This window comes from Gadus chalcogrammus, chromosome 12, assembly GCF_026213295.1.
Source record: "Gadus chalcogrammus isolate NIFS_2021 chromosome 12, NIFS_Gcha_1.0, whole genome shotgun sequence".
NCBI lineage: Eukaryota > Metazoa > Chordata > Actinopteri > Gadiformes > Gadidae > Gadus > Gadus chalcogrammus.
The window spans coordinates 3,107,140-3,122,276 of NC_079423.1; the positions used below are offsets into that span (position 1 = coordinate 3,107,140).

General features: G+C 45.9%; 1 protein-coding gene across 1 annotated transcript in view; it reads left to right on the forward strand.

Annotated features, from left to right (window-relative positions):
* The window catches only part of adcy1a (adenylate cyclase 1a), a 28,489-nt gene extending 13,643 nt beyond the window's left edge, over positions 1 to 14,846 (forward strand). Inside the window, exons 6-20 of the mRNA XM_056604109.1 lie at positions 1,303 to 1,461; positions 1,911 to 2,052; positions 3,115 to 3,270; positions 4,424 to 4,618; positions 6,233 to 6,330; positions 6,621 to 6,705; positions 7,222 to 7,311; positions 7,574 to 7,848; positions 8,178 to 8,304; positions 9,660 to 9,776; positions 11,181 to 11,327; positions 11,771 to 11,869; positions 12,518 to 12,632; positions 13,429 to 13,553; positions 13,982 to 14,846. Coding sequence (XP_056460084.1) covers positions 1,303 to 1,461; positions 1,911 to 2,052; positions 3,115 to 3,270; positions 4,424 to 4,618; positions 6,233 to 6,330; positions 6,621 to 6,705; positions 7,222 to 7,311; positions 7,574 to 7,848; positions 8,178 to 8,304; positions 9,660 to 9,776; positions 11,181 to 11,327; positions 11,771 to 11,869; positions 12,518 to 12,632; positions 13,429 to 13,553; positions 13,982 to 14,308 — 2,257 coding nt within the window. The 3' untranslated portion in view covers positions 14,309 to 14,846. The remainder of the gene's footprint in view (positions 1 to 1,302; positions 1,462 to 1,910; positions 2,053 to 3,114; positions 3,271 to 4,423; positions 4,619 to 6,232; positions 6,331 to 6,620; positions 6,706 to 7,221; positions 7,312 to 7,573; positions 7,849 to 8,177; positions 8,305 to 9,659; positions 9,777 to 11,180; positions 11,328 to 11,770; positions 11,870 to 12,517; positions 12,633 to 13,428; positions 13,554 to 13,981) is intronic.
* Positions 14,847 to 15,137: the final 291 nt, after the last annotated feature.

Consider the following 15,137-nt stretch of genomic DNA (forward strand, 5'->3'; position numbering starts at 1 on the left):
CACACATGTGTGTGTGGGTGTCTGTATGTGTATGAGTGTGAGTGTGTCTGCATGTGCATGCGTGTGTATGCATGCGAGCGTGTCTGTGTCTGTGGTTTCATTTACCCTCCTGCCTCTTGTCCTCTCTCTTTCTCTCTCTATTCCTTCCTCCATTTCTTTCCTTACCACTGTGACATATTTCAGTGCTCTCGATTTCTTAACCTCCAGTATTGCTACCTCTCTCTCTCTCTCTCTCTCTCTCTCTCTCTCTCTCTCTCTCTCTCTCTCTCTCTCTCTCTCTCTCTCTCTCTCTCTCTCTCTCTCTCTTGTCTGAAGTGGCACGCTTCCCAGTGTTGACGAGAAGCTCTATATAGTGATTTACTGGAGAGGAAGGCTTTTTTAAAAGTCCCACTTATTTCCTTCCAGCCATTGTATAGCACAAACACAAACGCACATACACACACAAACACACACATATGCACACCACACACACTGAAACACAGACACGCATGCACAGATTAGCCGTGGGGTGTGATGATCTCAAAAATGGCTCTGTCGCCATTCAAAGTAAAAGCGTGACAAGCAAACTGTTTGGTGTTGGTGGAGGCATAATAACACCAGCATGAAAACAGCCTTATTATACAAGCTGAGAGCTATATTTAGCCATCCACCTTGTCAGGTACAGCGATGATACGCATCAGCGGCTCCTCCTACCACTGGCTCAGCGGGCTCAGGCCATCGCGCCCCGGAGGAACAACCGACCTGCCTCAGAATATTACATTTGTCGGTCCACAGGAGAGGCACTTGGACTCCTTCAAAATAAATGCCCCCTATCTCCCACTGTGGATCCCCTACATAGATTCACAGTGTTTGCAGTGTTACTGGCTTTGATTCTCTTTGAGTAACAGTGAATGCAATGCTGGATATGCTGTTAGCATGCAGCTAGCTTTTTTTTTGAAGTAAACGTAAAAGCGTCTGTATTACCTGTATACATTTTCTTGTAAAGGTTTTATTCAACACCATGTACACCGGCCACTGGCGAAATATATGTTTTCAAATCCCCTTCTGAAAGCCTCATCCACACACGCAAATTAGTTTTCCTTAGTAGAATATCTCCGTAACAATAAAGGAAAGTAGCTCTGCCCCTAGCTGTTGCTGGTTTCCGGTCCAGATTGTGAGATTCCTGGCTCTTTACTTTCTAATTTTGAACACTAATATTTTATCAGATGAAAAGCCCTGGGCACGCTCTTTAATTCACGGCATTGTAATGTCATGGCGACTTCAGCTGCACCGGTGAAGCCAAAGGCTCTGTTCCTCCTGCAGGTCGGTGGTGGAGGCCACCGAGGTGGACCTGAACATGCGAGTGGGTCTGCACACAGGCCGGGTGCTCTGCGGCGTGCTGGGCCTGAGGAAGTGGCAGTACGACGTGTGGTCCAACGATGTGACGCTGGCCAACATGATGGAGGCGGGCGGTCTGCCTGGGTCAGTAGTGCCGCTGCGGTACCATTCATCCGCATGCACTGACTAGATGATTCCACATGCAAATTGATATCATCAGCGTATAGCAAAGCATCTCATGAGCTACGTGTCGCGTGCGTATGAATCTGTATGGGCAAAAGCCAATCTTATGTTTTTTGTGTCATGTGATTTGAATACGTTTCTGGTAGTATCCATAGTATTCTAGATACCTGCCTTGTATTCAACAGGTACAACTGACAAGAGAAGACACCTGACTGAAGAGTTTCTTAGCAATGCCTTTCCATGGGACAATTGATTCGCTTTGCCATAGTTCAATCACAAAACGTATTGACATATATCCCCAGAAGATACAAAAGTTATAACCATAGCTCAGGGAGCAGTAATAGAAAAAGGACAAAGGTTTTAGCATGAGCATGATTGTTTCCATCGTGTGTTTTTCTTGTGGCTCTCAGCAAGGTGCACATCACCAGGACCACGCTGGAGTGCCTGAACGGAGACTACGAGGTAGAGCCAGGCCTCGGAAACGAGCGCCATGCCTTCCTCCAGAAACACCACATTGAGACCTTCTTCATCGTTCCTTCTCACAGGCGCAAGGTCAGCCCCTCTGAGATCATTGCTCTCGGCTCTCTTGTCTTTCTTTATTTCATTCCTTTGTTCCATCTTTCGTCCTTTCTTTCTCGTTATACTTCTTTGTTTGCTTCTTCGCTTAATTTATTTTACTTTGCATACACTTTCTTTCTTTCTCCCTTCTTTCTGTCGTTCTGTTTTCTTTCTTTCTATCTTTCTGTCTTTCTATCAATCTTCCTTCCTTTTTAAATTTTTTTCTTTCTTTCTTTCTTTCTTTCTTTCTTTCTTTCTTTCTTTCTTTCTTTCTTTCTTTCTTTCTTTCTTTCTTTCTTTCTTTCTTTCTTTCTTTCTTTCTTTCTTTCTTTCTTTCTTTCTTTCTTTCTTTCTTTCTTTCTTTCCATTGTTTGTATCCTTGTTCAAAAAAACAACAACAATTTCTTTCTTTCTTTCAGTCTTTCTGTCATTTATTTTTTTGTTTATTATTTGTATTATTATTATAATTGTCTTATGATATTTTCTTCTCTAATTTCTTTCTTGCTCCTGTGCGTTCCTCCATCCGTCTCCCTGCTCGTTTCCTTATTTGTGTGTCATCCTCCTCCGGTCGGTGTCAGAAAGTGTAGAGCTCAGATGCGACCCATGTCAGTGGCGTGTGCCAACGTTGACTCTGTGATGTGGACAGGCAGGGGTTAGGCCGACACGCACGTCCTGTCTCACTATCTCACGCTGACTTCACATCTGCACTCGGCTGGAACGGCTCTCGCACTGTGCATGACAGAAATTCAAACACACACACACACACACACACACACACACACACACACACACACACACACACACACACACACACACACACACACACGCACACACCGCACACCGCACACACACAGAGGGACCCTATATGTCTTTCTTCATAAACCCGCTTTTGGCCCTTGTGTGGATATCAAGGCCTGATTGCATGCTAAAGCTCATAATCCGCATTCCACCGCAAACTATCAACTGACCTGTTACTGATGTGTCGTTTACATTCAATTCATCGACTAACTTGGGAGGGGTTTGTCCGTCCCGTGTGACCATGCGTTCCCTCTCCAGATCTTTCCAGGTCTGATCCTGTCCGACATTAAGCCAGCCAAAAGGATGAAGTTCAAGACGGTGTGTTACCTGCTGGTGCAGCTCATGCACTGCAGGAAGATGTTCAAGGCGGAGATCCCCTTTTCCAACGCCATGACGTGTGATGACGACGACAAGGTTTGTGTGCGTGTGTGTCTGTGTGTGTGTGTGTGTGTGTGTGTGTGTGTGTGTGTGTGTGTGTGTGTGTGTGTGTGTGTGTGTGTTGGTGTGTGCTTATGTTTGAGTGTGGGTCTGGGTGAGTAATATGCCCGGCATGTGCACATGGTTAATATTATTCTACTGTACATAATAGGTATTAGTGTTTGGTAGGCTGCATAGTAAATATCCTTTTAATGGGCTTGTATGTCCAGGGCTGATGGAGTTAATCCAGCTTGGCCTCCTAATCTTTGACACACACACACATACACCCACGCAAACACACACACACACACAAACACACACACACAAACGCCGAACCTGATATGCAGCGACAGTAATCTGTATGTCATCATCTCTCAGCATAATGCCTTTACAACTGCTTGTCCAAAAGTAAGCTTGTGCAATGAATATTGTGTGTAAGTGTGTGTGTGTCTGTGTGTGTGTGTGTGTGTGTGTGTGTGTGTGTGTGTGTGTGTGTGTGTGTGTGTGTGTGTGTGTGTGTGTGTGTGTGTGTGTGTGTGTGTGTGTGTGTGTGTGTGTGTGTGTGTGTGTGTGTGTGTGTGTGTGTGTGCGTGCGTGTGGTAGCTGTGTATTATTTCATGCGGGCGATTGTTTTTAACTACGATGACTCAACCTTGAGTCACAGTAGGGTGTGATTGTTCGCGGCATCCTTAGATCTGACTACCACCACAAATAGCCTGGGCTAGCTGTATACCGCCTAGCTGTTTCAGCTCAGCCGGATGTTAGAACTACATGATTTTGAGGGGGCTGAGCTAATGCTACTGCTAGCAAACCTCTACTTGTCGGCGCGAAGACCAGAATGCAGTGTGGCATGTAGGATTAATACAGCACTTCATGGCATAATCTGTTGAGTCATGCGGTTTTGTTAAACGATTTGAATCACCAGGATATTGTTAGGTGGGTTCATGGTTGATCTACCTCAGTGTGCGCTGCTGTATTTAGAAGCTCAGCCTTCACCTCAACGTCATCTCGCCCTTGTTGACATCTCTGGAGGGAAGTAACTTCAGCTCGCCACCTTATACAGGCTAGCATGTTCCCTGCATGCTAGCCTGTATATATCGGTCTCATGACCGGTGTGTCCGTCTCTGACCCCAAACCACCCCCTCCATAGCGGCGGGCGATGCGCACAGCGTCGGAGAAGCTGAGGAGCCGGACGTCCATCTCGGCCTGCCCCGTGCAGCCCGCCCCGGGCTCCCGGGTCAACCGCTTCATCGGACGGCTCATCGAGGCCCGGCAGACGGACTCGGATACCCTGGAGCTCAGATACCTGACGCTGGAGTACCGGAACCCGGACCGGGAACGACGGGTGAGAAGGACGCTGGCATTAACACACACAACACAAGACACAACAAAAGACCATTCGATAAATTGCAAACCGACATGTTTGGTTACAGATTATGGGGTTGTGAATGCGAATAAAAAGTTAAAAAATATTTTATTTTGTTAAATTAATTCAATTAAATAACATTTATTTTCCATTCTATTATATTAAATACTATTCAAATTAACGAAGACAACTTATAATTCCATCCAAAGACAGACCTGATGCCCCAAGTGCAGTGCCATCTATCTGGATGGAAGACGATGATGTGAGTGCTGCAGCGGGGAAGAGGCAGCTGTTTATGGTGAAGTGGGGCATTTGGGTAGACTCGTATTTTCAGTTGGATGAGTCGCTGAGCACTAAGGGGGTGGTAGTTCAGTATTTTCTTGGCACTGTCCAAATCTTTGTGATGCAGGAGATTATATTGATGGAATCAAGGGCCGATGGTTTAAGCTGACTGGTCAATGATGTGGGAACATGTGTTCCGGGGACATTGCGATGGGAGAAGTTATGGCAGGGAGGTCTGTTTAAAGGGACATTAAAGTGAGAGATCATGTGAGGAGGAGACACGGTTGATACTTTCCACTAGTCCCTGGATATCCCTGAGAATATTCCCCACCTCTCTCTCTCCCTCTCTCTCTCTCTCCCTTTTTCTCTTGCACACACATGCACACCCTTCACCAGCTCTCACTTTTTCTCTCATTCTCTCTGCTTTCTCTTTCTCCCATGCCTGTTGTCTGCGTGTGTGCATGTGTGTGTATGTGTGTGTGTGTGTGCATGCCTGTGTGTGTGTATATGAGGATTCCACCCACGATCTCAGGAGGGGGTGCAGCTAATGATTTGGGAGCGTAAGAGCATCACACGTGATATCTTTCTCCTCTGTGTGCGTGGGAAGAAGAAGACACCAAGAAGACAGAACTGGGGAGGATAAAAAAGATCGTTGTGGGCGCGTGCGCCTGTGTGCACGTGTGGGTGTGATTGACTATGTGTATGAGTGTGTCTCTAGGTGTCTGTGTTTCTGTGTGTGTGTGTGTGTGTGTGTGTGTGTGTGTGTGTGTGTGTGTGTGTGTGTGTTTGTAGGCCTCAATGTGTCATTGTGTGAGTGTGTGTGCATAGTGTGTGTTGGTGTGTATGTGTGTGTGTCCGTGTGTGTCTGTGCCTCTCAAGAGACTCCTTTGCGTGGATACATTAAAATGTACATTTTTGATGTCTTTGAGGGGAAATTCCAGGTGCAGTGTGTTGGAAATGTTTGAAACCATGCCAACGCTAAACTGGCAAGGCTCTCTGTGGGAGTGGGGGGGTCAGACGCAAGTCACGACCATCCTTAATACCACCGACAGTGTTTGTGTGTTTGTGTGTTTGTGTGTGTCTGTGTGTGTGTGTGTGTGTGTGTGTGTGTGTGTGTGTGTGTGTGTGTGTGTGTGTGTGTGTGTGTGTGTGTGTTTGCCTGTGTGTGTGCCTGTCTGTGTGCTCACCTCAAATACATTTTATAGGCTCATTCATACTTGCTCAAGAACCAAACTTTTTTTGTTTACCTTGTTTGTTCTCGCTTTCTCTCTCCCTCTCCTTCTCTCTCTCTCTCCGCCCTGCTTCCCTCAGTATCACCAGGTGTCCGACGACCATTTCGTCAGCGCCGTGGTCCTGTCTCTGGTGCTCTCCACTCTGTTCGGCCTCATCTATCTACTCATGGTGCCACAGTACGTAGACGACATATCTTTGTGCATAGACGCAAAAATGCACACGTACACATACCATATGAAGACACAAAAATAAGCGCACATAAAAGCATGCACGCACACGCACACATGCACACACACACACACACACACACACACACACACACACAGACACACACACACAAACACACACACATACGCACACTTCATGTGGTTTTAAATGGAGTGCAACAACTGACTACAGTGGGAGCATTTAAAGGTACGGTAGCATGGGGAGAAATGAAGAAGCAATGTCTATGTTCTCCCTGCAGGGGGATGCTGGTCCTGCTGTTGCTGCTGCTGTGTGTGTGTTTCCATGTGACCTGTGTGATGTACCTGCACCTGACCAGTATTCAGGTAGGACCAGATATATTTGCCTTGTTACCTGGTTACTAACCTATATTATATGCTGCCTACTTCCCCAAGCATGCAAAAAGTTGAGTGGGCAGACAGGGCTTTCCATCCAGTAATAGCAGTGGTTTGGCCTGAGATCCTTAGCATTATGCTGAATTAATGAAAAAAATCAATCCTAGTGAATTATGATTCCCTCCTACGCATTGTCCCGCACTCAAATTTTCAATCCCCTTCATTTTCTTTACTTCAATTACCTCATATTACAGGAGGCTGGGTGGATGCGGGGGTGGGTGGGTGAGGCGATGGAGTCACGTGACATGGCCTGACTCTGAACGCAGAATGTCCCACCCTCGCTAGGATCGCTAGCATGATCAATTCTTTGGTGTTGTTAAAGAGTCTGTGCTAATGGTGTTTTCTGATTTAATGGTTGATACATATTATATCATATTACGTGATCAACATTCTGTAATAGATCCCTTCCATCGAACCCCTTACCTCATGATTTGATCCTGGCTCTAGTGTCAGCCTGGCTGCCTCACCATCCAGATCCGCACGGTAGTCTGCGTCTTCCTGGTCCTACTCACCTTCTCCATAACCCAGGCCTGTGTGGTAAGGATAACCACTGTTGTACCTTTTTGTGTCTCTGTCATGCTCTCTCTCTCGCTCTCTCTCTCTCTCTCTCTCTCTCTCTCTCTCTCTCTCTCTCTCTCTCTCTCTCTCTCTCTCTCTCACCCTCTCTCTCACCCTCTCTTGCTCTTTTCTCTCTATCTCTGTCTCTGTAAAGTATCTCTGCCTGATTTGCGGTCCAGCTGACTACGATGACGAGACGTGCGGCTCACGTTGTTGCATATGCTTTTTTCATGTGGTTCAGGTGGTCTGCGTCCCTTGGCTAAGGGGGAGCGTCAACCGGACCTCGTTCTTTGAGTTCTTTGCCACGGACGCGACACTCCTGGGCTCGTGGAACGGTACTGCGGTGGAAGGGGCGTGTCCCAACGTTCCGTACACCCTCTTGTCCTGTGTGGCCGCCAGCCTCACCATCGTCCCTTACCTCCGGGTCTCCTCGGTACCCAAGATCGTCTTGCTCCTCCTACTCTCCACCAGCTACACAGTTGTCATGGAGACTAGCGGCTATCGGCAAGCCGTGGGGTAAGCGTGGGTCATGTGGAATGTTCCGTTTGAAATGGTGAATAATATAGTGCACGTGTGTGCGTCTTGGAGTTTTAATTTGTGCTCTGTGTGGGTGGCAGAGCTGAGGCATTGATGTGTGTGTGTGAGATGGGATACTTGTGTGTGGTAATGTGTGTGTGTTAATGTGCATGCATGTGTGTGTGTGCGTTTCAATTTGTGTTTATTTATATGTGTGTGTGTGTGTGTGTGTGTGTGTGTGTGTGTGTGTGTGTGTGTGTGTGTGTGTGTGTGTGTGTGTGTGTGTGTGTGTGTGTGTGTGTGTGTGTGTGTGTGTGTGTGTGTTCCAGGGGAGGCTTTCTTCACACCAGGGGCTATGATCCAGTTCTCGCTGTCCTGCTGTTTACTGGAGCTCTGACATTACACTCCCGGCAGCTGGATCTGAAGCTACGACTGGACTATCTCTGGGTCACTCAGGTGTGTACTGTGTGTATACGGCTTTTGATATTCACATTATATACTATTGAAGACATATAGGTATGTTTATGTGTGTGTGCTTGTGTGAGTGTGTGTGTGTGTGCTTGCATGTGTGTGTGTTTGTGCAGGGGTGTATGTGTGTGTGTGTGTGTGTGTGTGTGTGTGTGTGTGTGTGTGTGTGTGTGTGTGTGTGTGTGTGTTTGGCCATTGTGAATTTGTGTGTAAATTCACATGATCTCTACATAAATGGGGGCATGCAGACTTGAGCCATGCACTGTAAATCATACTCTTAACAATCAGGCAGATCCAGCTGATGTGTCTGCGGCTAGGTCATGTTGGTAAGCAATCGACCCCATCTAGTGATCAAGATATGCAATTACATCTGCATTCCAATTAGGTTGTATACAATACATATACATGCAATATACTATATAGATATAGATATGTATGTATGTATGTATGTATGTATGTATGTATGTATGTATGTATGTATGTATGTATGTATGTATGTATGTATGTATGTATGTATGTATGTATGTATGTATGTATGTATGTATATATATATATAAATACATACATATATAATATTCTATTCACTTGTGTATAGAGCTTTTAATATCACAGCCTCACAAATTCGCAACTCCCATTCATACTTATTATTATTATGTTATCGTCCCTTTTCACCGGGGGTCTTGGTATTGTAAACACATGTGTCTGCGGCTAGGTCATGTTGGTAAGCAATCGACCCCATCTAGTGATCAAGATATGCAATTACATCTGCATTCCAATTAGGTTGTATACAATACATATACATGCAATATACTATATAGATATAGATAGGTATGTATGTATGTATGTATGTATGTATGTATGTATGTATGTATGTATGTATGTATGTATGTATGTATGTATATATATATATATATATATATATATATATATATATATATATATATATATATATATATATATATATATATATATATATACATACCTATATAATATTCTATTCACTTGTGTATAGAGCTTTTAATATCACAGCCTCACAATTTCGCAACTCCCATTCATACTTATTATTATTATTATTATTATTATGTTATCGACCCTTTTCACCGGGGGTCTTCGTATTGTAAACACAGGTGTCACTCATAACACTTGTCAAGGAGCTATTGCACGGGTAGTAGACTTATCTTCACTTATTGAGTCTACTAGCGGTACCCTGGTAAATAAAGAAGCAAATCGATTACGAGAGCTACGAGCAACACCTGTTTTTCTCCGTACGACAACGCCTCTGTGGCCTCTGTGTTTTGTGACTGCTGGCGAAGCTGACCGCAGTTCCCCTCTCGTCTGAGCAGGCTGAGGAGGAGCGGGGAGACATGGAGAAGGTGAAACTGGACAACAAGAGGATCCTGTTCAACCTGCTGCCGGCCCACGTGGCCCAGCACTTCCTCATGTCCAACCCCAGGAACATGGTGAGCGCTCTGTGTGAACCAGATACCAACACACATCACTATTGGACACCCTGTCACCAACGTGGATCACTGGCGATGAAACTACACTGGTCTTTTTAACCACTGTCAAATGTCAAATTTGAAAGTAGCCGCACTGATGTTTTGAGTGTGAAACAAACATTTGAATCCACTTGTTTCCTATTAGTTGTGACTAATACATCCAGAGTGCGGCCCTCAAACCATGCCCGTAAACAACCAAGTATTTAGTGATTAAAACCGATACAACACAAGAAGTGGTAGGATATAGGGCATAAAATGGTAATTATGCCAATTTACATACATTATTAGATACCGATACATATGTTAAGTTATTGATTGCATAGGTATAGCCATATGATCAGATTAAGTTCAATTTCTCACCGTATTTAAAAGGTAAATCGATAGGTCCCAGGGTCAATCCCCAATTGCCTGTAGTGTCTTTGAGCTATATATTTGACCCCTACCTGCTCCTAAATGACCTGTATCTGATTTCAATATAGGTAGCTTTAGATGTAGGCATTTCTGAAGCAGCATTTAGTCGATACTTATATTGACTCTGTTTTGACGTCATAAGCTGCCAACAGACATTCAAGCTGTGATTTACCCTATCTCTGCCTGGCTGGCAGACAAACTGTTGTTTGGTGCTATGTCGGCCTTGTAGGTAAATAAACGTAACAAAACAGAGAAAACAGACCCCCCACTGCAGCAGATCTGCAGCTAATCGTTTTGAAGTCTGGGTTGGATGGACCAAGAGATTTCTTGATCCCCCCCCCCCCCCACCACCACCACCCCATCCAAGGAAGTGATTAAGTCAACCTTCCTTTGGCCCTGCAAATCAGGAAGTGTGTAGTCCCTCCTGAGGACATTTTTGTTTTGTAAACACTGCAGCCAGGAAGTGTGTTCCCAGCATGCTGGGGAACCTTCAGAACTATGTGAATGTATAGCTCCCCCCCTTAGTTTTCCTCTGGGCGAAAGGTCACATTGGTGGACACTGTATTGATACTGCGGACTGGTTCTACATGGAGCCTTTCTTTCACAGCTAACATGTTGATTTAATTCCACGGGGTCCCTTCAGAACCCCCTTTCACACTGTGCTACAAACAAAACTGTACTTGGACATCACTACTGGCCGCCTACCTACCATCCTAAAGTCTTCTCACCAAAGAAGATCACTTTTTAGGACAGGCAAATTTTGGACATATAAAACAAAAATACAAATCAATCCCACAAAATCTATTTTGCCAATGGCATTGTAATTAAACTCTCAACCAGAAGAATATGATTAAACGATAGCAAAATAACTGCACCTCCCTCGGGCGTACTGGTAATTCTTCCATCTTGTGCACAGCTTCTGTGACAGTGAGGTGTCTGCCGTTTTTTCCCCAGGACCTGTACTACCAGTCGTACGCGCAAGTCGGCGTGCTGTTTGCGTCCATCGCCAACTTCAACGATTTCTACATCGAGCTGGACGGCAACAACATGGGAGTGGAGTGTCTCCGCCTGCTCAACGAGATTATAGCTGACTTTGATGAGGTGAAGAAGCAGTTGTCTCCATTATGGTGATTAAAGTGATTGCATTAATACCTCCGGGCTCTTTTCTGCAAAGCCTGATCTGATGGCTATGTCTTGAGGGTTTATCATTTTTTTTTTTTAACAAGTTGAAATGAGTAGCTTGTTCATGCTGACAAACCGGTGGGATTACTAGGGATTGAAAACATAAAATACCTAATTTACATTTCAGGTTTCTTGAAAAGCATTATCCTGTGATTCACAGAAAACAATGAATATTGTTAAGAGCTGTTAACTTTCTTAACGTATAAACATTAGATCCGTCGTGAAATTGACTGAATACAATAATCTCAAAGGATATTTTTCACGGAATCCAGTGGGGAATGGTTTTCTTTCAATCAATACTAGTAAAGAAAATGTATGCATGTATATGTAATATACCTGTGTGCCCCTCCTCCTCTCCCCAGCTGATGGATAAAGAGTGCTACAGGGACATCGAGAAAATCAAGACGATCGGCAGCACCTACATGGCCGCCGTGGGGCTGGTTCCTACCACCGGCGCCAAGGTGCCCTTTCAGCCCATGCAATTTAAGAGTGTGTGTGTGTGTGTGTGTGTGTTTGTGTACGTCTGACTATGCACGTACGTTTTTACCATTTAACCTACTTAAAGTTTTAAATACGCACAGCTTTGTACCTTCTTTTAATAGCTTTTCTTCAGGATGTTCCTGTATGTGCCTACAGCGCTGAGGGGGATTATATGGCCTGGCATAGCGTTCAGAAAGATTCTTTAAATCTTGCAAAGCTGACAAACAAAAGGGTCCTTTCTACGCGACAGAGTCTTTATGCAAACCCAACAGTCTGTCAGTGGGCTTTGAATGGGAAGGAAGTCATTGTAGAAATTCTCACTAATAAAGAATGATAGAATGTGCCTTCTCTTCTTTCTCACCCTTAATGATGAATAATACTAAATGGTGTCTTTTATTGCTTGTTCCTGCATGTGTGTGTCTCTATGTTGTCCTGTGTGTGTGTGTGTGTGTGTGTGTGTGTGTGTGTGTGTGTGTGTGTGTGTGTGTGTGTGTGTGTGTGTGTGTGTGTGTGTGTGTGTGTGTGTGTGTGTGTGTGCGTGTGTGTGTATATGTGTGCATGCACGCTTGTGCGTGTGTGTGCACACACACACACACACACAAAAACACACACTCTATTCTGATGGGCAGGCTAAGAAGTCCATCGCGTCACACCTGTGCACTGTGTCAGACTTCGCCATCGAGATGTTTGACGTCCTGGATGCCATCAACTACCAGTCCTACAACGACTTTGTCCTGAGAGTAGGTGAGCAGAAACACGTCCACCGCAGACGCACGTCTCACACGTCTAGCAAGTCTAGCCCCGCCCTATTCAACCACCCTGCCCCTCCCCCCGGGTGCGTCTGATCTGCCAGTGTTCCAGAAAAAGCTCACGTCCATCACATACATCACTGCCAGTAAGTGAGGTGAAGCTGTGAGGGCAGGAAACGCATCACAGAGCGTGTTCTGACAGGAAGCGCATCACAGCGAGACCTCAGGTTTCTGAGTCCTATTGTGTCGGGTATCCTGTGAGCAGCCTGAGACTCGGGGGAGGGAGTCACACTGCTGCCTGGAGTACACACTGCCATCCTGTCTGCACACTCCCAACCTGTGTGCCTGTGTGTGTGTGTGGGGGGGGCGGGGGGGGCGGGGGGGTTGTATGTGTATGTGTGTGTGTTTGTCTTTGTGTGTGTGTTTGTCTTTGTGTGTGTGTGTGTGTGTGTGTGTGTGTGTGTGGTGTCTCTTTGAGTTTAGTCCCCTTACTTTGTCGTTCCTCTGTTTGTCTATTATATTCTATGGATTCTACTCGTTTTGCAGTATTTAAGGGCAGATCAGGGGATAGATATACAGTAGATCATCAGTGTGCGTATTAGATGGTTCCAACTCAGAATGCGTGTTCATTCTTGATTCTCATTTCTTATTCACTCCATGATGAGGTAAATATCATTAGCACTCTATATTAATTCACATAAGCCTATTATACTCACTATACGTATACACTCTATCCTTATCTAAAGAGCGGTGTAAATCTCGTGACGATCCTGCTCTGTTGACCCCTGCAGGTATCAACGCGGGCCCGGTGGTGGCGGGCGTGATCGGAGCCAGAAGACCACAGTACGACATCTGGGGGAACACGGTCAATGTGGCCAGCCGCATGGACAGCACCGGAGTCCAGGGCAAGATACAGGTACCCCCCTCGACACCCTACAAGTCAAAGTGCCTCTTCTTCTTCTTCTTCTTCTTCTTCTTCTTCTTCTGGCATTACTGCCTCAACACACCAAAGCTCTGGCAAAGAGCGGAAACTTTAGAGCGCTTCCACATTCATCCCGCTCCAAGATACTACAGTTACACACAGCAACGCCGGGCTTCAGAGCTCTGTGGAGGGGGTGCATTTTCTTTCGGTGTGGGGTCGATGTATTTTTTACAGCAATTTCTTTACAGCTATTTTTTACAGCTGATATAAATGGGCTTTATTGCATACCTCTGCGTGGCACTTAGCATGCCTCCGCTGGGAAGACAAGTTTTTGCACTCTAAATTTGAGCCCAGTGTATGTGGGGGGCTTCAAAAAGTTACACACGCTTATATATTTCCATACCTTTCCTTTTTATCTCCAGGTGACAGAGGACGTGTACCGCATCCTCACGGATCACTATGACTTTGTGTGCCGAGGACAGGTCAGCGTGAAGGGCAAGGGTCAGATGCTTACCTACTTCCTGGAAGGGCGGAGCCAAAGGAGAGGAGTGTCCGGGAGCCAGCCACCGCGGCACGGCGAGCGGCGCTCAAGCCACTTCGCCCGCAGCAATGTGTGCACCCGCTTGAGCCCCGCCCCCAAGGTGGCCACCTACGCCGCCATTAGGACGCCTATCCCCGGCGCGGCCATGCCAACCACCTCCACCAGCAGCACCCGATACCTGCCCTCTGCACCCGCCGCAAAGGTGTGATCCTCGCACGCATGCGCACCTACGCCCACGCAGACTCTGTGACGGGGTTGTGGTGGGACGCTCGAAAGGAGAAGAAGAAGAAAGAGCCTTTGTCTAAAGGAGGCCTTGGTGCTAGGTGCTTGGTTCTTGGTTATTGGTTCTTGGTTCTTCGGGCTGTGTCTCATTAGCCTCGTGAGACCATCCTGATCTTGCGAGCTCCATTGTATTTATTCGCATCAGTCTGGTAACCTGCGATGGAGAAAATTTGTAGCCGGTCGCTAAATTACCAGCCAATCAGCGCTGTTTTTGAGGTGGGTTAAGGTGTGACGCAACGAGAAGCGACTGTTAAGTCTAAAAACAACACGGCGGCTTCCGTTGATCGGATTGGTTGATTTGGCCCGTCTATCAGCAACATAGGTGGTGAAGGACAGATGGTTTATCCAATCAGCTAACCAGTATTTTCACCCCTTCCCAAAAGTTCTCCAACGGAAGGCTCCCACATGGATATGCTGAGCAAATGCGAATCAATCCATCTGGCGGAGTCAGGTTAGTGTCTCATACCAGGGCTGAAAATCTGACTAATTTTCAGATCTCTCCCCCCCCACCCAACCCACAGCGTTTCAGCACTGCCTGCCTGCAGGGGCGCAGCGTAGATGTCTCGTAGTAGTAGTATTTAAGACACCGCTCGGTCTGGGACCGTTTCAAAGGCCATTGATGTTCCCAGATTTCAGCATGGACTCCCCTGTATGCAGAAACACAATACTACACAGTATTGAAGGTGTAGCATATTATTGTCAATATTCTCAGTGTCAAACCAAATCAGTGCTGATGCCTTATAGTGATTTAAAAT